This window comes from Lycorma delicatula, chromosome 9 (assembly GCF_047948215.1).
Source record: "Lycorma delicatula isolate Av1 chromosome 9, ASM4794821v1, whole genome shotgun sequence".
Classification (NCBI taxonomy): domain Eukaryota; kingdom Metazoa; phylum Arthropoda; class Insecta; order Hemiptera; family Fulgoridae; genus Lycorma; species Lycorma delicatula.
In genome coordinates this window covers 63,602,324-63,627,802 of record NC_134463.1, presented here as the reverse complement: position 1 = coordinate 63,627,802, position 25,479 = coordinate 63,602,324, and the positions used below count along the sequence as shown (strand labels likewise).

Here is a 25,479-nt window from a genome sequence, read left to right as displayed (position 1 = left end):
AAACGAGTTAAAATTTCTGCAGGTTTAACACCTTCATTAGTTAAAAAGTTTATATGTTGTAAAACAGACGACAGAACCTCTTGCTCACTCTTGGCTATACTGACCGCAGAACAGAGCAGAGGAGCTAACCAAGCTGATTCCCCCTTTCTAATACACCAAACATTATCCCCCCACTCCGCCATCCAGCTCAGAACTGCTTGCTGCGTATAATAGCAAAATTACCATTTATTGATTTATCCTTGTACTAATCAAAAATTTTCTAAATACTTTGAGATTCAGCCATTTTTTTTTCAAGTTTTACCATTGTATATTTCAACTTGTTCATTGATTAAACTCACCAATTTTTAAAATTTCTTTTGTTTGCTTGATAATTCATCATATATATTAAATAATACTTTGTTAGTATAATTTATGCTATTTGCACAACGTTTATCCATGAAATTAGCATGAATAAGTGCTTTTGCATTAATTTAAAAAAATAATTACTGGTTCTTTTTGGACCATGCATTAAATGGAATTCATAGCAATGGTTGTAGTTATGTGTATGTTCTGTTCACCTTTTCTATATATTTGTTTAAAAATGTAAAAAAAGATTCCATATTCTATTATAATATTGAATCTGAATAGGATATTCCACTGTGGAGAATTTAAATAATTTTTTAAAAAACATTATAATCTTAAATGATGCCATACAACCTGAGTCTGCTTAAATGAACTTTGAGTTAGTTTTTTCTAGAGTTAATGTAAATTAAAAAATCTCTTGAGTTTTAAGATTGAGTAATTATCAGTTGTTTCCTTCTATTTGTTAAAAAGTTTTTTTGTAGCATAAATTAATTAATTTGTAATTTTCACCAAATCATGGAATAGAATTACATGCATAACTAAACAACTTAGACTGATAGGAAATATTCTGTTTTTATTAAAAATTATCATCTATTATTCGGTAGGTATTAACTGATAATGTATGAAATATAATTTAAAAATTTAATGATAAGAGTAATTTACAGTAAAAAATTTAATCAATATGATATCATAATTCAGTTTTTAAAAACAATGCTTCACTAACTAAACTTAAAATTGTAATTGTTTGGTTTAATAATTATTTATATAAGTTATCATTTAAGTGATATGATCAACTTAGTGGCAGAATTTAAAGTAAGGGTGTCTGTAGATGTGTTTTCTCTCTCTCTCTCTCTCTCTCTCTCTGTATGTGTGTGTGTGTGTGTGTGTGTGTATATGTATGTGTGTGCCTACACTCATGTTGTGTATGTGCATATGCATGCATGTATGTGATGAATGGTTTACAAACAAAATGCATTGTAGCCGCAGTTGAATTTAATTTGTTTTACATGCTATACCTTCCTTTTTGTGCTCTCTATTGATCAGTTTTGGATAGATCTGTTTCTTCAGAATGCATTTTTTTTATAACAAGCTAATTAAAATTTTAGAGGTAGATGTTTGCTAACTAATGTATATTTTATTTCAGTTACTGAGATAACAAACATCTATCTCAGTGCTTTAAAATGTTTAATTATGTTTTAAATTTATTTTAAAAAAATGTTCTGAAGAAGCAGAGATCTCTGTGAAAGTGGCGATCAATGAAAATCATCAGTAAATGAAACATCTATTAATTATAACAAAATAATTATTTCATTAAAATATTAAAAATAGTGGTCTTGAGCTCACCTCAGATTACCTGGCTTTATTTATTAATTATATTTTCACAACCAATATACTGATTTTATCAATTACCAAACTAACTTACTAAAAACTATTAGTGATGTAATTTTTTTTAGAAGTTGTGGGAAAATCAGAACAAAGTGTGAGATACTACTGTTCTCCAATGGAGATCAGCATATTTGATTTATTAGTAAAATTTGGTTATTATTATGTTTATTAGTGAAAGTAACTTAAAAATGCACAAGTTTTTGCTTGAGTAGTCTTACGTGGATGAATTCCTGTGAATGTATTGTTTAGTTGCTGTAGCTTTTGATATTATAGTAAAGAATTTAATCAAGAACATTTTATTTTGAGCTTCTCATAACTTCCAATAAACTTACATTATTAATGGTTTATTGATAATTAATTTGTTATTGGTATTGTAACCAATATATTGACTGTAGTGATAAAAGTAGGCAAATCTTTGTTTAAGGTGAATAATTTTTTCCACAAAGCACAAAGGTAAAAAGGGAGATAGGGGAAAACTGAAGAAGGGAAAAAGGGATAAAGTGAAAGGTTAAATTGTGTTAATTTACATAATGTTCAGTTGGCAACAGCAAAGCATTGCTGGGTCTGCTAGTTAATTACTTTTATAAATACATAAACTATCTTGTTCTTCTTATTCATTTGTAAAAGTAAATAAATTTTTGTTTATATTCATCTAGCATATTTTACCAGCTGATATTTTATTGTTATTATTTTTCTAATTATTAATGTATTGTTCATTCTAGATTTACATTTCATTCTGACATCATATGCTTTCCTCAACTCATGTCTTATCAATAATGTAATATTCATATTTACATAATGTATATTTATATTCATATTTATTTATTAAAAATATGAACCAGCGAATTTAAGGTATAGAAAAAATACATCCAACTGCGATATAATATCAAGGGGTTAGTTATTCGACAAAATTAATAGAATAGAGCAATCATTATAAGACTGAAAATATAGAATGGGAAGTAATGGAAATGCCAGAAGTAAGAAAGAGGCAGGGGCCAAGGGATAAGAGAATGGGGAAGGATGTGTGTATATTATTGTATCATGCACATCTTCTAATTGCACAATTGGAAGATGTATATGAAAGGTGTCAAAAATAAAAAAAAGATTTGAATTAGAAAGGGAAAAATTATTTGATTTATTAATTATGTTTAACAATTTAACTCATTAATCTTGAAAGGTTACTATGGCTTTAGCGAAGTTGCTGTGTATGATTTTTATTTATTTAATCTAAAAGTATTGTATAATATTATAAGTTTTAGAAATTGGTTTGTTTATTTTATGTGGAATACTAAATTTTATTTTCACAGAATAAAACAATATTTTTAATAATTTGTGTAAATGAAGTTAAATAAAATGTAGATTCTAAGTTGCCCAAAACAAAAAAAAAAAAAAATTTTAAGAAAAATTCTACACGTAATTCCAACAGCAATTTATTTTTCATAGATAATTTGTGAATTTATAATTTTTTACATATTTATTGATATTCAAACCAAAAAGTGAAATTTGTAGTGAAATTATAAAACGAAAGAAAACCAGAATTGCCAAAATTTTGTAGAAATTTTTCACAAGGTTCTATTTTAGAAATATTGGTCAGAACTATTTCGTATTAGTTCTTCATATTATGGATTACTTGCCATAATAAAACTTGTTATAAAGGTGGATTTATATAAATATATACTTTTAAATTTTTTCAACTTTAAAAAAAAAAATTTCAAGGACACTAATAAATCAACATATATTACTCATTTCAACAATTACTTGTTTATTATTTTGGAAGATTCAGGTTCAACTAGTTTAGATTTTGTAAGAAGCAAAAAATCCAAATTTAGGTCATAGGCATTTCTATCCATTAGTTTGGCTTTTTCTGCAAACATTAAAAAAAATACATTCGCTTAGCGTTAGTAATTTTGTTTTAGTATCTGCCGCTCATGTATTCAGTGTATCTTAGTTAACTACATGACTTTCTGAGCACTAATTGATGAGAATCTGAAATAAGTTGCTGTATTGCAATGAGCAGCTGATATGTTATAAAATAGTATAATAATGTATAAAAAGACAAACTTCTCATTTCTTCTAAATTTTCTCCTTGAAATATCATCGATGGTTTTTTTATTAATATAACTTGAATTTTTTAATTTATTGGAACTTTTTCATTAGACAGTTATGTAAGAAAACTTAACAAAAAAAGAAGTTTTAATGAACTATATTGTTTCTTTGGTTAGGAAAAATTAAATCATTATACATTTTTATTTTACTTGCTACATTAATTAGCTTAACCATTTAATTTTGCTTTAAATATTAATTATCGAATCTTCTTTTATGTAAAAGAAAATGTATTTTTAATTTTTTTTTATTCTGTTCGAAATTTTCTTCTTGCTCTGACAAAGAAACACAAGATTTTAAAAAATTATTTTTTATTTTTCAACGTAGTTGAAAAAATGGTTGTCTCTACTTTGACCTCATCATTTCAAGTGAATTTTTGCCCAGCAAGTCGTTTCTTCATGTTTGAGAAGAGAAAATAATTGCTGATATCTAAATCTAGCTCATGTGGAAGTGTTATTCTTTTTGTTTTACAGTAACAACTCGAGACGTGTACAGCCCATTCTTTGTGAAACAGCACTTTCTTTTTGGCCCCTTCAGTAGAACCAGTAGTGAATTGTAATAGTCTCCAGTGATGGTCCTACCTTTATCCAAGTAGTCTGTAATGTGAGCACCACTCCACAAAAATCTCAAAAAAACAGCAGTGATTATGCTTGCAGATGGAATTTTTTTCGTTCGCTTTAGCACACTTTCACCAGCTCCTTAGTTTGGAATGCTGTTTGTTCTCTAGCATGTAATAGTGAACATGTGTTTCATTTATTGTTATTAAACATCAAACAAACTCTGGGAATGACACCCTTCGAGCAGAGAGTTTTGTCATATCCAAAATATCATGCAAAATGTAGTGGTCATGGTGGTATATCAAGATGTTGAGATGTCAACAAACTTGTATACTTTCATTCAGTGATTATTTAATATGGCATTGTGGATTTTTGTTACAATTTTGTCAATCATAGCAGTTTTTGGGCATCCTGACCATCATCTTGAAAGTATGAATAACCATATTTAAATTCAGTAGCCCTCTTTTTTACTGCCAAAAACAAAGGGAAAAAATCCTTTGAAGTGGTTCGTAAAACCTTTTGTATGTCATCAGAATTAAACGTTTTAAAACAAAATACTTTATTATAACTTTAATTTTAATTGTTTTTCAGAAATGTCAAAACCTGTGTGTTTTACTCAATGATTACAAACAAACAATTTAATTCACATGTCTAAAAATTTGCAACACACCACCTAAAGGATCATATTTTATAAATAATAAAGTCATTTTGTCATATTTGCACCATCTTTGTATCAGGCCAAAAACTTTCTGAACAATCCTGGTAAGATTAGTTTGTCAGATCTTAAACTGCTGGGTGATAAATTAACTTTTAATAATAAATATTATAGCAATAATAGTGCTCAAGAAAAATAGTTTTGTCAAATTTTAAACTGATATACAATAGATTAATTTTGTAGTTCTAATGATTATTATCTGAATTTTATTGCACAATCTTTTAGTGTATATGTTTTTTAAGTAATTCTGGGCACTGTTAAAAAAGTTTATTGAAATTTTTAATTAATGTGGTATAAGATTGGTTGGTACTATATTTTTCTAATCAAAAATTAGTAAAAAAATAAACCTTTATAAATTATATACACTCGATAAATATTTCAATAATACACTTTTTTGCTCTGATATTATTACTCATTTGATGTAAGCACTTTCACAAAATTCTAAAAACTGAAGTAGTTGAATTTACATTTTTGCAGTAAAACTGTTCTTTGTCGATAGGATGTTTTTGATAAAAGTATATTTCAGAATTGAGATTACTTTTTGATATTGTATCTGACTGAACTGCACGTTTTAATGAATGCTTTTTTTATAATTAGGTAAAATTTTGTTATTTATTATGAATATACTTCTGTAAGACAGTTGTCATTCTTATGACATTAACTTTCTGTTTATCAACAGTTTTTAATTTAATAATGAAATATGTTGTTGCAATTTGTTATTAAATTTTATGAGGCATCTGTAGTATGAGTGAATATTTTTATTATTGTTTATTTTTTTATATTTTATTTGAAAATGAAAGTTATATTTAATATTAAAAAAAAGTTGTGTGAAATAGTTTAAAAATAAATCATGATAATGTAGTTCAAGGCAAGATTATGTCAAGGACACATTAAATTTTATTATTCTCCCTTCATTTTTATGAATGCAGTATACTGTCACAGCCGTAATAATCTCTTCTCTCTCATTCTCTCTTACTCTCGCTTCTCTGATTTTATTTCTGTTACTAATATGAATGTATGGCTCTTTACTGTAAACATTATAGTCTTCCATATTGTAACTGCAGATGTACTAATACACTAATTTCACACTTTTGTGCATTTACAAATTAAGTAAGTGTATTAGAGCAATGTCATGAAAAGAAAATTTTATTTTTTACTTTATTTTGCATTAGTAATTTTTTTTTTTTAGTGTTATTCACTGTATATATACAGTCTTCATATAAATTATGCAGTGTTAAAAGCATAATTTAGAAAAAAATAAAAATTCTTAGAAAACATTTTGGGTCCCAGTTGACTCCCTCCTTGATCAAATTGTTTTCATTATCAAAATTGTATTTAGAGTATATTAGCTGAAAATAAATTACTATTTTTAATAAAAATATTTGGGCCCTTTTAATCATCTAGCTCATCAGCTATCTAATATAACCCTTTAAATAACAGCTTGAAAAATAGATAAATATCAGTGATTATAGAAAATTCTTAATTATCAAGTCGGATTCACAGGATCTTATTTTTTCTTTTTTTTTAAATTAAACATTACTAGTTACAGGTGGATTTTCAGTTTTGTAAATTAAAGTTTAAAAAATTGATATTTTAAGTTTTGATCCTTTCTTTTTCTTATTTTAGCTTTTATTGAATGTAATGTTAGATTAGAGAAAACTTTAGCAAATTTGTTTCCTTGACATAACCTTGCCTTGAACTATATTATCATGATTTATTTTTAAACTATTTCACACAACATTTTTTTAATATTAAATATATCTTTCATTTTCTATATGTGAATATTTAAATTTTTTTTTAATTCTTATTTTTTTAATCCTTTTAATTTTTATTGTTAAATTTTTGAAAGCATTTTTGATCCATTTATTCATTCTACTCCATATAAAAGCAACTCCTTTATAAGGACTTTACAAGGACTCAAACCTTTTGAACTCTCAACTCTAAAAATTATCTTATTTTATGATGACGAGTAGGCTAGCCTGGCAGGTTACTCATTAATATTTATATACTTAAATTTCAATTAATGTAACTTCAGTTACATTTTTCATTTACCGAATACTTCATTGTTATTAACTTTTTTTTTTTACTGTTCTTTGTGTGATAAAGAGTAACTATGCCCTCAGATTCATATTTTAGACTATTAAGAACATGATAAACCTTGTTGCTTTGCCAGAATTTTACTAAAATTGTATTTATGATGCTTAATAAATTTCAGGACCAATAGATATGGTAATAATAAATTTCTAACTTTCTAAAATTTTGTTGACATGTTTATTTTTATAAAAACATATTAGTGTCTAGAGAACATAAAAATATTTATAAATTACAAACTGTGACTGTGTGTAACCTTTTAGTTGTGTTATTTCATTTATATTTTGTTAGAAAGAATTGATAATTATCTCAGCCCAAAGTTGAGCATTTAAACAATCACATGATCAAATAAACCTAATCATAGGAGCATTTTAGCCCGTGGTATTATCCCCAAAAATATCCTGTGAGAGATTAGGGTATCTTTACCCAGAATGAGAGCAGCACGTTACTGATTACTGAACAGTTTTTACACCCAGTAACTTAAATTTAGATTGAACAAATTACTTTTACTTCAGTTAATAAAACCTTTATTGTGTTGTTTAAATTAGTTGTGTTATTCAAATATAATGCTTAATCATTTAAATTAAATACTTAATTATTTTAATTGTGTATCATGTGGAAGATTCCAGTTGTACTATATAAAACATTTATCTTGATTCTCGCTGGAATGTTGTTGCTTTAAATATTTAAAAATCAACTGAACTAATGCTATGAAATTAGGTAATATGGTGGTTAATAAATTTAAAAAAGATGTTACCAAATGTGATTGTGGCTTAAATAGAAAATTACATGATAAAGAAATAAAAATATTAACCTATCAACTTACGGACGATTTTTCTATAACATAGAACAAAGTTGATTTATTTGTTTTTCAATCGCATTTCCCAGCCTAAACTTTACATGTTCATTCTATTTACTTTTTACTAAATGGGACTTGAATTGGAAGTTACAGTTTAAGATGAAATTGCTTGTGTTTTGACTGTTTTCAAGATAAATTTGTAAAAATAATGTGTAGTAATCAATCTGTTATTTTTAAAGAACATGTGCTTCCACAGAATCAAAGTAATGTGATTTAGTAATGTAAGTTATTTAAAAAAAACAAATGATTTAATTTAATTACTCTTCTATTTTGTCAGGCTCATTTAAAAATTGATTTTAATTAAAAGATGCTGTCATTGATTGAACTATGACCAGTTGATAAAGAAGAAAGCATCTTTGACTGCTGTACCATTTAGACAGATATCAAGTGATGATAATAATCTCTTCAGAATCCAAACCATCTACTGCTTCTACCCTTATGGACATATGAATACTTAGAGCAAATTATTAGTATTATTCAAAAGAATTAAAATTGTTTATTGTAATTGAATAAGAATTATACTGAAAAAATATCTTATTAGAATAATTTAGCCTACTGTTATTTAAAAAGTTGATGTTTCAAAAAATGTATTTTATTTTACAAAATTAATATTTAAAATTGATTGATTTAATAAATCAATTCAATTAATTTATGGAATTTAAAATGCAAAATTGGTTTGCCTTTTCTATTTTTAAGGACAGATTTGATCTCATCTGAGTTTTGGTATTACAGTACTTCAGTTTAAAGTTTTTAAACAAAAACTAAAGAAAAAATAATAAATAAATAAATTGATTCATTTGCATTACCCAAAATAATTTTGTTATACTCAAAAACCGTGTTATAAGTATTTGAAAACTAGGAATAGAGATTAAAAAAGGTGATCACCTTGCAATTCTCAGTAAAAATTACCCAACTGGACAAAAATGTTTTCCATACTTTATTTACTATTTAGTTTTTTAGATTAAAGCAGATGCTGATCTCTGTGGCAAAGTGGTAACATCTTGGCTTTTCATCCAAAGGTCCTAGATTCGAATCCTGGTCAGCCAAGGCACTTTTCATCTACTACAAATTCCTATTTTTATATTATCATGCACAAGCTGCATTGTAAGCTTCTGTTGTGAATTAATTCATCAATTGAAAATAAAAATAAAATCAATGTTTTAACCGTAAATTTGGAAGACAAGATTTTTTTTTAGAATGAACCTACAATAATTTTCTGATTCACCATTTTGTGTTTATTATGACATTATAATAATAATAATTAATCAAAGGTTAATTCAAAATTATTGAAGCCATTGTCACTTTGTAAATTCAGGTAAAATCAATAATGTATGTAAAATGGGTTTGAATATTGCATGCTGCAATAATGACTAAGTTTGTGTGAAGAGACATTTTTTAAAAAATAACTTTAGGAACCCTAAACTCTTTAATTCCTTTTAAAATGTAGAAATTGAATTTTTTCATTAAATAGCAGCAGTTAATCTATATTTTATGAGATGTAAAAACTAGTAGAAAGTAGGACAGATTTATTATTTGTTCTAAAAAGCTGTGAAACATTTTACGGTTATTGAATGTTAGATTTAATTAAATCGTCAGCATTGACACATTGGTTTTATTGTGACTCATATTTTACTGCCAACTGATGCAATATTAAAAATTTTGTTTTGAAAGGAATTGTTCATTAATTTATTTTCTGCTGATTACACATTTTATTTTTGTTAATTTAAAAAATTTGATTTACTGATTTCAAAATCTGTATTCAAATCCGAGTTAAAAATCTATTATTATTTTATCCTAACTCTGTAACAAAATCAGTTATGAGTATTGATGGATGAGATTTTGCTTTGAATTGTTTATTAATAACAGCTGTTTGTGTGATGAGGTATTTTTAAAAGAAATCCAATTTTTGTTGTTATTGATTCAGAGCTATTCTTGTTCACATGTTATAAATATTTTAAATCAGAAAAATTGTTTTTCTTGGCAATGTATTGATTTGGCATTTGACATTGCTTTATTTTATTCCATCATATCTTAAATAAAGAAAATTTAAGACAATTGTTCTAAGTTTGGTGATATATAAATGTACTTTTGTTATTAATTATAATGTGGCCATGACCTTTTTGTTTTATTAGTTTGGTGATTGATATATTTTAATATTTCTTACTTTTATTAATTCCATAAAACTAAAATTTGTTTATCTGCTTTAGCAGATAAACAAAAATCTAATACTTAAAAAAAAAAAAAAAATGATACAAAAATCTTTACTGTTGAATTTTTCTTTAAGATTCAAGGACTTTTTATCCCTTATGCCTCTTTTTCCCAGTTTTTATGGAGTTAGGTATAATTTCTTTTTTAAGTTTTATGAACAGATATCCTTCCTGGCATCTGATAAATGAGATATGATATGAAAATTTGTTGTTTGTGTATGGAAATTCCATGCCAAATCAAAATGTAAACCTTGAATTTCCAAACTAAATAAATTGACGATACTTAAAGCTATAAAAAATATAAATAAAATGATTTCATTTAGAATGTGTACTAACTTAAAATATATTTGGCATTCTTCTTCGATCTCTTGAGTTTACATATTCTAAAGACTTGATAGAAAATTAAAATTGAATAAAGAAAATGGTATTGGAATGATTAATAGTTTTAAGATAAAAGATTACTTAAGAAGATGGACAGAAAAAGTAAGCATAAAAGAAAAAGTAACAATGTATCTTAAAATTGAAATTCTGATAAAGAAGTTAGACAGACATTTGAAGACTATCAGGTGATTTTGGCAGCAGATTATGTTGGGATATCTGTGGTTGGTCTCTAAATTAGCAAAACCTTGGTCGGTAAAGATTCACTTAGCTGCTACAGATACATCATTAACTTAATATAATTAGAATTTATCTTGGAAGTTCATAGTTTGTTTATTCTTAAGGATTATTGTTGGAATTTTTTGCTTATGACTTTTTTTAATTTTATAAAATTTAGTCAAAATAAGCCTAGAAAAAACAATATTATATGAATTATATTACATTTTTTTATTACACGAAGCTAATTCTTCTGTTTTACTGCAGGTTATTTTCTTTTTAAATTGTACCAATGTTAACGCGTGTAGCTCTTAACCTTGAAATTAATAGGTAATTATGTGTAAGTAGAATGATAAACATTTTGTAATGTAAATTTCTGCTGGTTGACCATCATTAATGTTACGCATTGTAATTTTTTCAGTATATATTTCTTTTTTATTATATGCAACTCTATAAAAATTATACATTTAATTTTTAAAAGTAAAAAACATATCGGTTTTGTATAAAATTAATGAATTAATCTACAGTAGCTATCCACTCATCCACATTAGACAGCACTGATGTAATTCAGATGGATAAATTTGAATAATCTGGAAATATTTTACAATCTATTGAGATTATAGCAAATGTAAAGTGTAACATATGGTAATTTATTTGAAATATTCTTTTAATGTTAAGAGCGCATCAGTGAAGTGGAAGAATTTAAAAGCTGCGTTATACATTTGATGTTTGGGTGAGTGTACTCTGCTTGATATGTTTTCAGTCAGTTAATGCCATTTAGTAAACATGGAACACTGGCCAAGTACACATTGTGCTTTCTATATTAATTGTTTTATAAAAATGGTGACTGTGACCACTGAACAAAGGTTATTATGCAATCAATTCAATATTCTGCATCATGAGCAGATACTGTATGTTCTTATTGGTTTAAAAAGTTGGAGGCAACTGGGTCCACATTAAATTTAAAACATAAAGGAGCAGCAAAAAGTGTTAGAATGCCAGAATACATTGATATGAGTTTGAACTGCCATAACATGGTCCAAAATGTTCTGCAATTAAACATGAATATCGGTGAACTATTGATCTACCTAATCTTAAATAAGGACTTACGGTTACAGCCCTGTAAAATTCAAATAGATCATGAATTAAAAGATGCGAATTTGTTTGCTCAAATGATTTTTTGTTGAGAAAAATGTTAAAGCATTTCGATGGTGTTGAAAACTTAATCCACCATTTTATGTTTACATTAAATGAATTGCTAGTACAGTTTTTTTGGCAAGTGGTGGTGTATGAGCTGGATGAACTTTTAGTTGTCTCGATCCAGTAACAGAGAGAGTTTCTGTCTACAGGCAGGAATACAGAGAGCAAACCTTCATCTACAATCTTAGTTAAGAATACTCGGCTCCATAATTTTGCCTTTGAAAAATTTCCTTTTGTCCCTAATATTACACTTCAGTAGATAATCGTAAATCTACTTCAGTAAAAGAAAGACTGTCTTTGATCTTGTCTTAATTATGCGTTATTTTAGTTCTAAACAAGCTGTATGATTGTTTATTGTGTGACATTAATTCATGTTTTTTATTTCTAAGAATCATTACCTTATGTCCAACATACAATTAATGACACTACAGAAATCAAGCATATGCTATAAATAATCTCATAAATCTTAATTCATTTGATGTCAATAGAATCTAATTTGTTAGCGAAATAATAAAAAAAATCATACAAAATATTGATGCTAGTAGTAATGTAAAAAATTAACTTATTAAAAAACCACTGACTTACTGTAATTCCAAAATTAATCACATTATAATATTACATCATTTCCATATTGTTTCCATAAATAATTTTTACTAAACTAATTAAATTAAAACATTACCTAACACACAGCATATTTAATTTCTTTCCAAGTTACACTGTTTCTTCAACTCCAATCAGTATGTCCTCTTCATCACCACTCACATCCATGGAACTGAAATCAGTTTCGTGTAATTTTACATAAAACTCTTGGAAATTTTGTCTAACATGGTTGCAAGTTTTAAATAATTTGTTTTGCAAACTGCCTTCCAGAAGTTTACATTTATTTCTCTAATTTTTTTTTTCCATTTCTATTGTGTCTTCTAAGTTAAATGTTTTGGGCAATGTAATCTTTAACACATGTCCAGACATTCTCAATAGCATTTAAGTCCAGATGATAAAGCGGTAATCTGACAACAGTGTGTCTTTTTTTCAGCAAAGAAAGAATCTGTTTTGTACATTTTAAATCGCGGTTTATGTAGTTTTATCGGAGTATACAATTCAGGTTTGAACATTTCATGTGAAAATGGTATCTTGTTTTTTATGAGCCAGTTGATCTATATTATAATATTATATTATAGTTGATAATATTATAGATTCAGCAGCAATTGAAACAGCCCATTTTTTAAAATTTGTATCTTCATGGTAATTGCCCCTTTTTGACCTGACTTAAATATTAGGAGGGCATTTTTGGTAAAACCATCTTCTCCCGCATTAACTATTATTGCTCGACTTCGTTTAGAAATGGGAACTTTCAACCCTTCTGAAGAACCATCTGTCCATGCTTGATCCTTCGTGTGGGAAGAATGTATAGGTTTCATCTGTTTATATAATTGGACAATTTCCTTCTCTTTACCACATTATGCGGTGCAGAAAATGCAACCTTTTATCTCATATATCATCATTTTCAATTAAAATTTTTATGTTGTTTTCAGCTTTTTTCCATCGGAAGCTTCAATTTTTCATAATCACATGAGAACATTCAAATGCTCTCTTCGAACATTATTTGCTCTTTTATTAATGACAAGTTTCCTTAGATGGCTTTCTCTATGTTGTAAATAATACTCATTCACAGTCCCTTGAATAACACCTTCGTTGAAATTGCCCAGGTCAGTTTTCAACTTCTTCCTTGGCCATCTTTATGAGGAGTACTGAATTCATTTCCACTAGTTCTTGTTACTTTAAAATGTACTGAAGGGATGTAACGGATACATCGGTTGCTTTAGAAACACGAGTCTAAATTTGTTTTAAATTTTTTGCTTGTCCTTCTTCACCTTCTCTCTTCAAAAAATTACAAATATTGAGAATAATTGCTCAAGTCTGACTTTTAATAATTCTCTTTCCAAGTATTGTGATTAGGTGGACTATGAAATCTTTCGCATTGGAAGCTGGTAAGCAAATGTTGAGGACACACCTCAAAGAGGTTGAGATGTGTTTTTTTATTTCTTTTATTTTTATTGTTATTGAATTATTATTATTTATCATACAAATTGTTTTACAAGAGATTATTAATAGATCAATATATTTAAATTAAAAAAAAGGAGATGATGTTGGATTCAAACCGATGGGCCTTCCCCTTACAAGATCCAAATATTTCATTAATTAAAATTTTATTTTGCTATAACTCTGGAACCAATGAAAATAATAACCACTTATGATATATCGTTGAAAAGCTCTCAATGAGGTCTTATTACTGAAGTTAAAAAAACTTACAAATTTTTTAGATTTTGGGCTTTTTTTGACACTTTTGATACAGTCAATTGCAATCAAAAGGGGAGGTGCAAAACTAGATGTACTATAATCCTCAATCAAAAATTTCAAAATCCTATGGCTAATCGTTGTTGAGTTATGTGAGATGTACGTACGTACGTACGTACAGATGTCTCCCCGAACCTACTCAAAATGGATATTTCTGTTAAAATCTAAAAAATGAAATTTTTCACGATCGCAATACTTTTTTACTTAATACAAGGAAGTAATAAGCAGCTAGCTGAAGTGTGTTTTTATTTTTATTCTTTTTTGCAATTTACCAAAAAAAAAAAACTATGACGTGGAAATGTTTAGCTTATGAAAATGCTGATCCTGACCGTGAATCATTCTGTGAATGATTGTTAAACTTATTTAACATATTTTATGGAAAACCTTCCATATGTGTGTTGAAAAAGCAGGTAGCTGGCAAACACTGTTGTTCAATTAACATTTAATTGTTTGAACAATGAAACCATTTTTGAGAAAAGTTTGCAATGTATGGGTGCAGGAATATATTTGCAAGACATGCAAAGTCATTTCAGATTTTGAGGATCAGGAAAAAATTCTTCTGGAATTTTGAAGAAAATATCTCCAGAAAAATATCATCTCAAGAGAAAAGGAAACATCATTAACCGACAGCTTCAAACCACATGTTACAATAGAAATATTATATTTTTGTATGCAATTCTTGGGTATGAAAAGGATATTATCTACATTTGTAATTGGACTTTTCCCATCTAAGGTAATTGTAAATTTGACAAACAGATTCTGAAAAGCTTGAAATGTTAAAAACTAATTCAAAAGCAGTTTAAGTGTATTGTTTTGTTTTCTTTAAACCATTAGTATGATATTTTTGTAAATGTTTATGTTATTCTGTATCTTTTCTTTTAGGTTCACTTACAAACTCAACAAGAAAAAATGTCTGTAATAAAAGTTACAGGAAATGTAGTTAGGCAATATGGTGTGTTAGCGTTGTATAATGGATTGTCAGCATCTTTGTGTCGACAACTAAGCTATTCAACAACACGTTTTGGTATTTATGAGGTAAGTTTAATTTTTTTAAATCATTTATTAATTGTTCACCTTCTATTATTTTCTGAAATACAATGTTTACATTGATGATTTTTTTTTATTTAATAGGATTAGTTGAAAAAAGTATTAAATTTAAAAACTGGTTTTTCTTCTTTGTTGAATTTAATTGTATCATTTATTGATTTAAATTTCTGATAAAAAAGTTTTATTTTTCATGTAGGTTAAAAATAACACTATTTCTTTTAATAGCTTTTTGTGTGCATTATTTTTAATCTATTTTGAATTACATTTTTGATTCATGAACCACTATCACGTTGTGTTGTAATATTTGAACTGGTATTTACATTATAGCCTTCCATTCTTTATTGTCCTTACCATCCTCTGTACCTTATTATTCATCTGTATTTCCATTATAAAATTAGATCTAAATTGACTTTAATTAAATTGGATTTAATTTTTATTTAACTGGATCTAATACATATTTTGTAAAATTTATAAGTATTACAAGAAAAAAAAATTACTTCTACTTGACATGTTCTTCTTACTTGTGTCTCAAATGCTATTTCAGATTTCATAAAAAAAAAAATAAAAAAATTCAGTTTCAGTGCTTGTTAGTTAATGCCTATAATATTTAATTTTACTTGAAGTAAATACATATAAAGTATTGTAGATAATAATTTTTTGTTTTTGTTTTGTTTTATAATGATAAAAAAATGTTAGTATCTCCAGCAAAGAATTCTGTAGGTTGAAAGAGGCAAAATATATTAAATTTATATCCAAACTATTTTTGTGTAATATTTTTTATGTTGTTGGGGAAGAGAAAGTTTGAGATAGTATTTTACACAACAAGATCTCTTAGAATGTGAGTTTTGATCTCCTTTCAATTTTACACAACTAGATCTCTTAGAATGTGAGTTTTTATCTCCTTTCAATTCTGTTTCTTTATTCTAAATGGCTATTTTAAATGATTTCATTCTAGACAAATAATGAGATTGTAATTGAGATTGTTGGAAGGTATCATGTTAAAATTTATTTATTTTGTTAAATTAGTCATTAATCCATAGATTGGTTTGCAGCAAGCTTCCAAAGTCCTTCTGTCCTGTGCCCCTTCCTCTTGAGTTGTTGATTACTTTGGCAGTTCATGTCATTCATGGTCTGCCTTATATTCCAGCCTTCCTCTTCCTTGGTAGTCCCTTTCTTCAATCGCACCCTTAATAATGGTTTCCAGGATTCCTTAAGTCTTAGCAGATGCCCAATTAATATATCTCTTCTGCTTGTAAGATTCTTCCATAGGGATCTATTTTCAGAGACAGCCATTCTCTTGTGGTGATTGGCTCTTTTATTTGTGATCTGTACAAAATTCAACAGTCTGTCACCTCTGTTGTTTTTGACTCCCAAGCCATAGTTCCCAATCACTCCATCTCGTACCGCACCCTCGTCCACTACTGCCTTCCATTCTCCTGTTATGATCAAGTTTTAACAGGTAAATTTTCAGTTACTTTTGAAGTAACCCTAATGACTAATTTAAACTTTTGATCTGAATTGGTTTATAATAATGAGAAATTTGTTTTCCTTATTTTAGTTAAAATTCTAGATTAAAATTTGCTTTTAAAAATGTTAATAGTTCAAGCAGTAGGAATGAAGAGTTATTGGAGTAGGAATAAATAAAGAGTTGTTATTGGTGTAATTATCCTTAATAATGTTTTATGAAAATTACATGTCAAATTACACATATAATGTCACATGTTTGCAGTTGGACAAAGATATTGAGAAATAACACATGAAAGAATTTCTTACAAATACAGCTTATTTTTTATAAATAACAATTTATAAGCTACAAAAAACAGTTTAAATACAGAATTAATTTAACAACAGTTAAAGTATAATCCCGATTTACAAATCGGAGGCCGATTTGCCAGCCTCTGTGGTGTTTATGGTAGTGTCTCGACCTTTCATCCGGAGGTCCCAGGCATGTCATTTTTCACACGCTACAAAAATTTTTGTTCATCTCATCCTAACAGAGTTGAAGTAATACCTAACAGAGGTTAAAAAAAACTATATATATACGATTCATGAAGACACGATAAAAATAAACCAATAAAATTCATTAAATATTATGTCCGATCTCTTTACGGGCGATGTATCAAATCATCGAATAACCCTAAGATTTTAAGAATTTGTAGTATTCGAGTTGATGTAATATGTTTTTAGATGTGTTATTTTTTTATTCTAGTATGGAACGGAGCAGCAGCAATGTCAATTAAAGCCGATTTAGCGAAAGAATTACACAAGCCGGGTTAGACATAATTGTCCTATTAGAAAGACTGAAATCAAAGGTTTTAACGACCTATACCAAGGAGACAGTCGAAATGATACCTTATTCTCGAAACAAAAAGGGTTACAAATACTTGTTGACGGTTATTGATTGTTTTACTGAATTCGCATACACTATATGTTAAAAAAGAAGACGGGTAAAGAGGTAGCGGCCGGTTTATGACCAATATTTGAAAAACATAAGATGAAAGATTTCAAAATTGATCAGGGAAAGGAATTGTTTAATCCGCAAGTGAAATCCCTATTGAATTACACAATATAAATCATTATTCCACGTTTTACGACAAAAAGCCGCCGTAGTTCAACGCTTCCAATAGAACGTTGAAAACAAAAATGTGGACTAAATTTACAGAAAATGTCAATTATAAATGGATTGATATGCTGCAAGCCCTCATCAATGAATATAACGATACCATGGATTCGACTACAAAATTTAAATCGAAAGATGTAAATAAGACGAATGGAGCGGAAGTCCTTGCATATATAAACAAAAAATATGATAGAAAAAAGGATGTTGTAAAAATTAAATTTAAAGTTGGCAATTACGTTTGCATAAACAAACATAAACAAGTATTTGATAAGGGTTATTTACCGAATTGGATGAATGAAAAATTCAAAATACATACGATGCACGCTTAATCTCGTCCTGTTACAGATGAATTGATTGATAGTAGAAATGAGATCGTAAAAGGACTTTCTATCAACAGGAATTACAAAAAACCATTCATAAGGATGTATATCAAATTGAGAAAATACTCAGACGAAAAGGCGACAAAGCCTATGTCAGATGGTTAGGATTTGATAAAAGTTATAATTCAGGATGTATTTGAGTGATGTTAACTGATCATCAAACACAATATCTTATTGATGTAAAATTTTAATCATTTATAGATAACAGTATGTCTACAACAGTTGAATCTAAAAACCTTCACACACAGATTTAATATTAATTATTCCTTTAAGGTAGCTAATAAACCAAAAAAATCTCAAATTGAATTTATTGATAATTTTAATTGAGTTTTTGCTCACTATAAATGAGATGAATTTCATATAAAAATAACTCTTCACAGTGATGATTACATAGCATTAGATAAATGATCTTGATGAAGAATTTGAAAATGATTTGGCAAAATGTTCTTATCATTTACTTTCAGTTAGTTCAACTACAGTAAACATATCAGCCGCAGTATAAGATCTATAGTTTATTGACAATCACTTATTAATTTCCATATATAGATTCCCACAAAGTTTCAATCGATTGTTTCATTCGTATTTAATGCATTTTCTTTCAGTTAGTTCAACTACAGTAAACATATCAGCCACAGTATAAGATCTATAGTTTATTGACACTCACTTATTAATTTCCATATATAGGTTTCCACAAAGTTTCAATTGCTTGTTTCATTTGTATTTAATGTATTATTTTATATTAATTTGAATTACACCTATATGATAGATATCACTAGTTTAGTCGTGAGTAATTAGTTGTGTTTTTATTTTTTTTCTGTATACATATGTTAGTGACTTTCAATAACAAAAATTTCATAAAAGATGCATGATGAAGGAGGTACAACAGAAACCTAAACTTAACATTGAAAATGCAACAGTAGGCTATGGTATATCACCCCAAAAAAATAGGCATAGTTCTTTGTTACCAGACGCTATAAGATGTATTGTGTGCGGCCCCTCAAACTGGTAAAACAAATGTTGTTTTTCATCTTTTAATTCACGAAAACGAAATATGCTTTAAACATTTGTACATTTTCAAAATCCCTTCATCAACCATTGTTTAGAAAATTATTAGAATTGATACAGTTAAATCTATAACTCGGTTATTATGAATGTAGTCCCACAACCAGAAGAAATCAAACTGTATTCAATAATGATTTTTGATGATGTAATCAAATAAAAACAAAACAGTATTTGTGATTACTTTGCGCGTGGTCGTCAACATGAAATAGATTGTTTTTATTTAGCACAAAGTATTCTAAAAAACCAAAACAACTGATACGAGACAATTGTAATTTTTTAATAATATTCAGACAAGATGGTTTAGATTTACAACACATTTACAATGAACACGTAAATGTTGACATGTCGTTTGATGATTTTAAATCATTATGCGAACACGTTTGGAATGCGAACCGTTAATGGTTTTCTACTTATTGATAAGAGAGTGACAAAAATAAAGGTCGCAATAGAAACGGTATCAATAAATTTTTAATTGTTGATTGAACGCTGATCGAATGCAGCGTACTTTCATATAAAGTCGATCTTCAGATTTGAGGAGCGGCTTTCTTACGTGAATAAACTAATCGTTGAATTTTAATTTTTTTCGTTCTAGAACAATGTACAAGAAGGAGAAACAAATAGTTGAAATTGATAAGCGTAATAAAGCTTTTAAACGTAAAAATGCAGCATTTTTGCTGGGTTTGGCTGAAGAAGATGCTTTATTTGCTAAACGCTTCAAACTGATAATAGAACCCATAAAAGAAATTAAAGGAAAACTAGATAAATCAAAACCAGTCACTGTTACCACCTCAAACTGAAACTGATATTGATAGTGTAGGACGCGAATTGGGTGATAGATTGTCAGGTAATTTACAAAAACATCAAGATAGGTGTGAACAGAGTTTGTTGGAGCAATATTTACAAGTTTCAGATGATGATGATGAAGAAGAAGAAGTAGTAGGTGTAGGCGGTTCAACCACGTTGTCTGAATCTAAACAAACAACTATACCATTAGAACAAACTCAAACCGCATATACAATGCCAGACACTCCATTTACACATCTTTCTGAAACGCAAGAAACAATTAAAATTGTAGAAGATATAAAACCATATTTAGAAATGTTAAAAACAGGTCCAAAAGTATTAATGAATCACGTATATGGTGTGAAATATGATAAAACTATAGATACGAGCACATTAGGAAATAAAGAAATTAAATTTGTAGTTGATAAAATTTATTTGAAAGGTTTTATATATTCAGCCACACCTGGTATTTTAGAGTTGTTAATTTATAAAAATCCAGATCTGAAGAAAGTTCAGAAAACAGATGTGCAAACTTATGATGAAATGTTGAAACAACGGGTGGGCTTGACAGATGCTGGCACCATAAAAACGAATAATTCCTTCAAATATAACGATGTAATCAGAAAGCTTATTCCTCCAAAACGAACAGATAGATCTGTTTCACCATATAAAACACCAGCCACATCTTTCTTAAGTAGCGGACTACATGATCAATTTAATTATAATCCAGTCTATATATATTGGGATGATCCAAACGAATTGGTATCTAGATAGATTGTTTTTATTTAGCACAAAGTATTCTAAAAAACCAAAACAACTGATACGAGACAATTGTAATTTTTTAATAATATTCAGACAAGATGGTTTAGATTTACAACACATTTACAATGAACACGTAAATGTTGACATGTCGTTTGATGATTTTAAATCATTATGCGAACACGTTTGGAATGCGAACCGTTAATGGTTTTCTACTTATTGATAAGAGAGTGACAAAAATAAAGGTCGCAATAGAAACGGTATCAATAAATTTTTAATTGTTGATTGAACGCTGATCGAATGCAGCGTACTTTCATATAAAGTCGATCTTCAGATTTGAGGAGCGGCTTTCTTACGTGAATAAACTAATCGTTGAATTTTAATTTTTTTCGTTCTAGAACAATGTACAAGAAGGAGAAACAAATAGTTGAAATTGATAAGCGTAATAAAGCTTTTAAACGTAAAAATGCAGCATTTTTGCTGGGTTTGGCTGAAGAAGATGCTTTATTTGCTAAACGCTTCAAACTGATAATAGAACCCATAAAAGAAATTAAAGGAAAACTAGATAAATCAAAACCAGTCACTGTTACCACCTCAAACTGAAACTGATATTGATAGTGTAGGACGCGAATTGGGTGATAGATTGTCAGGTAATTTACAAAAACATCAAGATAGGTGTGAACAGAGTTTGTTGGAGCAATATTTACAAGTTTCAGATGATGATGATGAAGAAGAAGAAGTAGTAGGTGTAGGCGGTTCAACCACGTTGTCTGAATCTAAACAAACAACTATACCATTAGAACAAACTCAAACCGCATATACAATGCCAGACACTCCATTTACACATCTTTCTGAAACGCAAGAAACAATTAAAATTGTAGAAGATATAAAACCATATTTAGAAATGTTAAAAACAGGTCCAAAAGTATTAATGAATCACGTATATGGTGTGAAATATGATAAAACTATAGATACGAGCACATTAGGAAATAAAGAAATTAAATTTGTAGTTGATAAAATTTATTTGAAAGGTTTTATATATTCAGCCACACCTGGTATTTTAGAGTTGTTAATTTATAAAAATCCAGATCTGAAGAAAGTTCAGAAAACAGATGTGCAAACTTATGATGAAATGTTGAAACAACGGGTGGGCTTGACAGATGCTGGCACCATAAAAACGAATAATTCCTTCAAATATAACGATGTAATCAGAAAGCTTATTCCTCCAAAACGAACAGATAGATCTGTTTCACCATATAAAACACCAGCCACATCTTTCTTAAGTAGCGGACTACATGATCAATTTAATTATAATCCAGTCTATATATATTGGGATGATCCAAACGAATTGGTATCTAGATAGATTGTTTTTATTTAGCACAAAGTATTCTAAAAAACCAAAACAACTGATACGAGACAATTGTAATTTTTTAATAATATTCAGACAAGATGGTTTAGATTTACAACACATTTACAATGAACACGTAAATGTTGACATGTCGTTTGATGATTTTAAATCATTATGCGAACACGTTTGGAATGCGAACCGTTAATGGTTTTCTACTTATTGGTAAGAGAGTGACAAAAATAAAGGTCGCAATAGAAACGGTATCAATAAATTTTTAATTGTTGATTGAACGCTGATCGAATGCAGCGTACTTTCATATAAAGTCGATCTTCAGATTTGAGGAGCGGCTTTCTTACGTGAATAAACTAATCGTTGAATTTTAATTTTTTTCGTTCTAGAACAATGTACAAGAAGGAGAAACAAATAGTTGAAATTGATAAGCGTAATAAAGCTTTTAAACGTAAAAATGCAGCATTTTTGCTGGGTTTGGCTGAAGAAGATGCTTTATTTGCTAAACGCTTCAAACTGATAATAGAACCCATAAAAGAAATTAAAGGAAAACTAGATAAATCAAAACCAGTCACTGTTACCACCTCAAACTGAAACTGATATTGATAGTGTAGGACGCGAATTGGGTGATAGATTGTCAGGTAATTTACAAAAACATCAAGATAGGTGTGAACAGAGTTTGTTGGAGCAATATTTACAAGTTTCAGATGATGATGATGAAGAAGAAGAAGTAGTAGGTGTAGGCGGTTCAACCACGTTGTCTGAATCTAAACAAACAACTATACCATTAGAACAAACTCAAACCGCATATACAATGCCAGACACTCCATTTACACATCTTTCTGAAACGCAAGAAACAATTAAAATTGTAGAAGATATAAAACCATATTTAGAAATGTTAAAAACAGGTCCAAAAGTATTAATGAATCACGTATATGGTGTGAAATATGATAAAACTATAGATACGAGCACATTAGGAAATAAAGAAATTAAATTTGTAGTTGATAAAATTTATTTGAAAGGTTTTATATATTCAGCCACACCTGGTATTTTAGAGTTGTTAATTTATAAAAATCCAGATCTGAAGAAAGTTCAGAAAACAGATGTGCAAACTTATGATGAAATGTTGAAACAACGGGTGGGCTTGACAGATGCTGGCACCATAAAAACGAATAATTCCTTCAAATATAACGATGTAATCAGAAAGCTTATTCCTCCAAAACGAACAGATAGATCTGTTTCACCATATAAAACACCAGCCACATCTTTCTTAAGTAGCGGACTACATGATCAATTTAATTATAATCCAGTCTATATATATTGGGATGATCCAAACGAATTGGTATCTAGATTCTATACCCTTGTGGGTGAATATTATGCTGGAAACAAGAGCGTATCAAACGAAATCATATCCATAATTACAGATTGAAAGATGTTGAATTTGATTAGATTATTGGTTTTTAATTTTTTTTTTTTTTTTTATATAGAAATGTCATGAACACGAATAAGATTAGGTAGTAAAAGGCAACGAGGAAAGAGTGGAAAAGGTATTCCAGGTCCTCCAGGAATTGGGTTTTCCCAAACAAAAGATGCAAATTATGATATACAAAATCATAGATTGTGTAATGTGTTTGATGGCGCGGACGTGTTTAATTTTAAAGTTTATGACAAATGCAATTGAGCCTCTTAAAAAAAAAATTAATGAGTGCTGAATTAAATGGTCAAATTACAGATCTTGTGACCGCTAACATAAAGACATATAGAAAATGAAATTAAATCTACACTTAACACAGATGAAATGACAAAATTAAAAGTACTTCATAAAACAGTGCATTTTATAATTCAATCGGTTTAGCGTAATTAAACGCGAAATAATCTGTTTTTTTGATAAATTTATTTTATTTTTTTTTTGGTTTTATGAAATATTTTGGGGGTGAAAATTTTCACCACCTAATTTAGATTCATTAAAGAATCATTAACCCTGAAAATTTTGTTAAAAAAAAGTGCTGTTTATTGTTAAAAAAAATACTTTATATGAAATATTTTGATAGTCGGAATTCCTACTACCTAAATTTGGATACATTAAAGAATCATTATCCATGAAAATGTTGCAAAAAAACAGCTGTTTATTGTAAAAAATGTAAAAAAATTGTTTTAAATGAAGTATTTTACCATTCTTACTTCAGCTAATTTAAAATACATTAAAGAATCATTTAGATTTTTATTTCAATAATGTATTTGAATGAAAAAAATGTTCATATATATATATATATATAGATGTGAAGGTAAGGAAAAATAAGAAGAAAGGATGTGGTATTATTGGTTCTATAGTCAATAAAGCTGTAGATTTATTAGTGTTCGAAGCTCATTTGCCGGGTTACAATTATTGTGGTCCCAGTATGAAATTAGATAAACGATTGAAAAGGAGTGATAAAGGCATTATTAAATTAGATGAAGTGGCACGATGTAGTTTATTCGGATAATGAAACCAGATCTCAAACTGATAAAGTGCTTTCTGAACGAGCTTGGGAACATATAATCGTGCCAGATAGTAGTTTAACTGAAAGAGCGGCGACTTATGCTGTAACGCAATGAAACTTAAATCTAAATTTGGTGGAAGATTGAGACAAGAAAAGTGGTAGGTGATTAAGATTGATGAAAGATGGTACAAAAACAGGTGGTGAAAAAGTCGCGCGTAAAAAAAAAAATATATTCAATACCGAAACGCGCTTTATACGATCACGAGTTGATTGAGTACGCGAAATAGTTCAAAATTCCACACTTCTTGGTGTTTTTATGCTTGTCACTTTACCGAAAAACATTGGGAAAAATAAATGCTCTATAATTAATTTAGGCACTTTAGAAAGAGGCTTTTGGCACTTGGTAGAAGGGATCTTCTTATCCCAGAAGATACTCGATCCCTTCATTTGTTAGCTGCCTGCATATAACGTGTTACAAACAGCTGTTGTCCCCTCCCTACCAAGGGGAGGTGAAAATCAGGATTTCACTATCATTGAAACTGAAACCATAAAGGGATTTCTCAGTTTCTCTGGATCTCTAGA

General features: G+C 28.4%; 1 protein-coding gene across 5 annotated transcripts in view; it reads left to right on the top strand.

The window, feature by feature from the left end:
- The window catches only part of Dic1 (Dicarboxylate carrier 1), a 74,195-nt gene that overhangs the window by 7,133 nt on the left and 41,583 nt on the right, over positions 1-25,479 (top strand). For all 5 annotated transcript variants that reach the window (XR_012757585.1, XR_012757584.1, XM_075374483.1 and 2 more), the window contains one exon: positions 15,292-15,444. Coding sequence is in view for 3 of the 5 variants with exons in the window: in XM_075374483.1 (XP_075230598.1) it covers positions 15,292-15,444 (153 nt within the window). In the remaining 2 variants the exon portion in view is untranslated. The remainder of the gene's footprint in view (positions 1-15,291; positions 15,445-25,479) is intronic.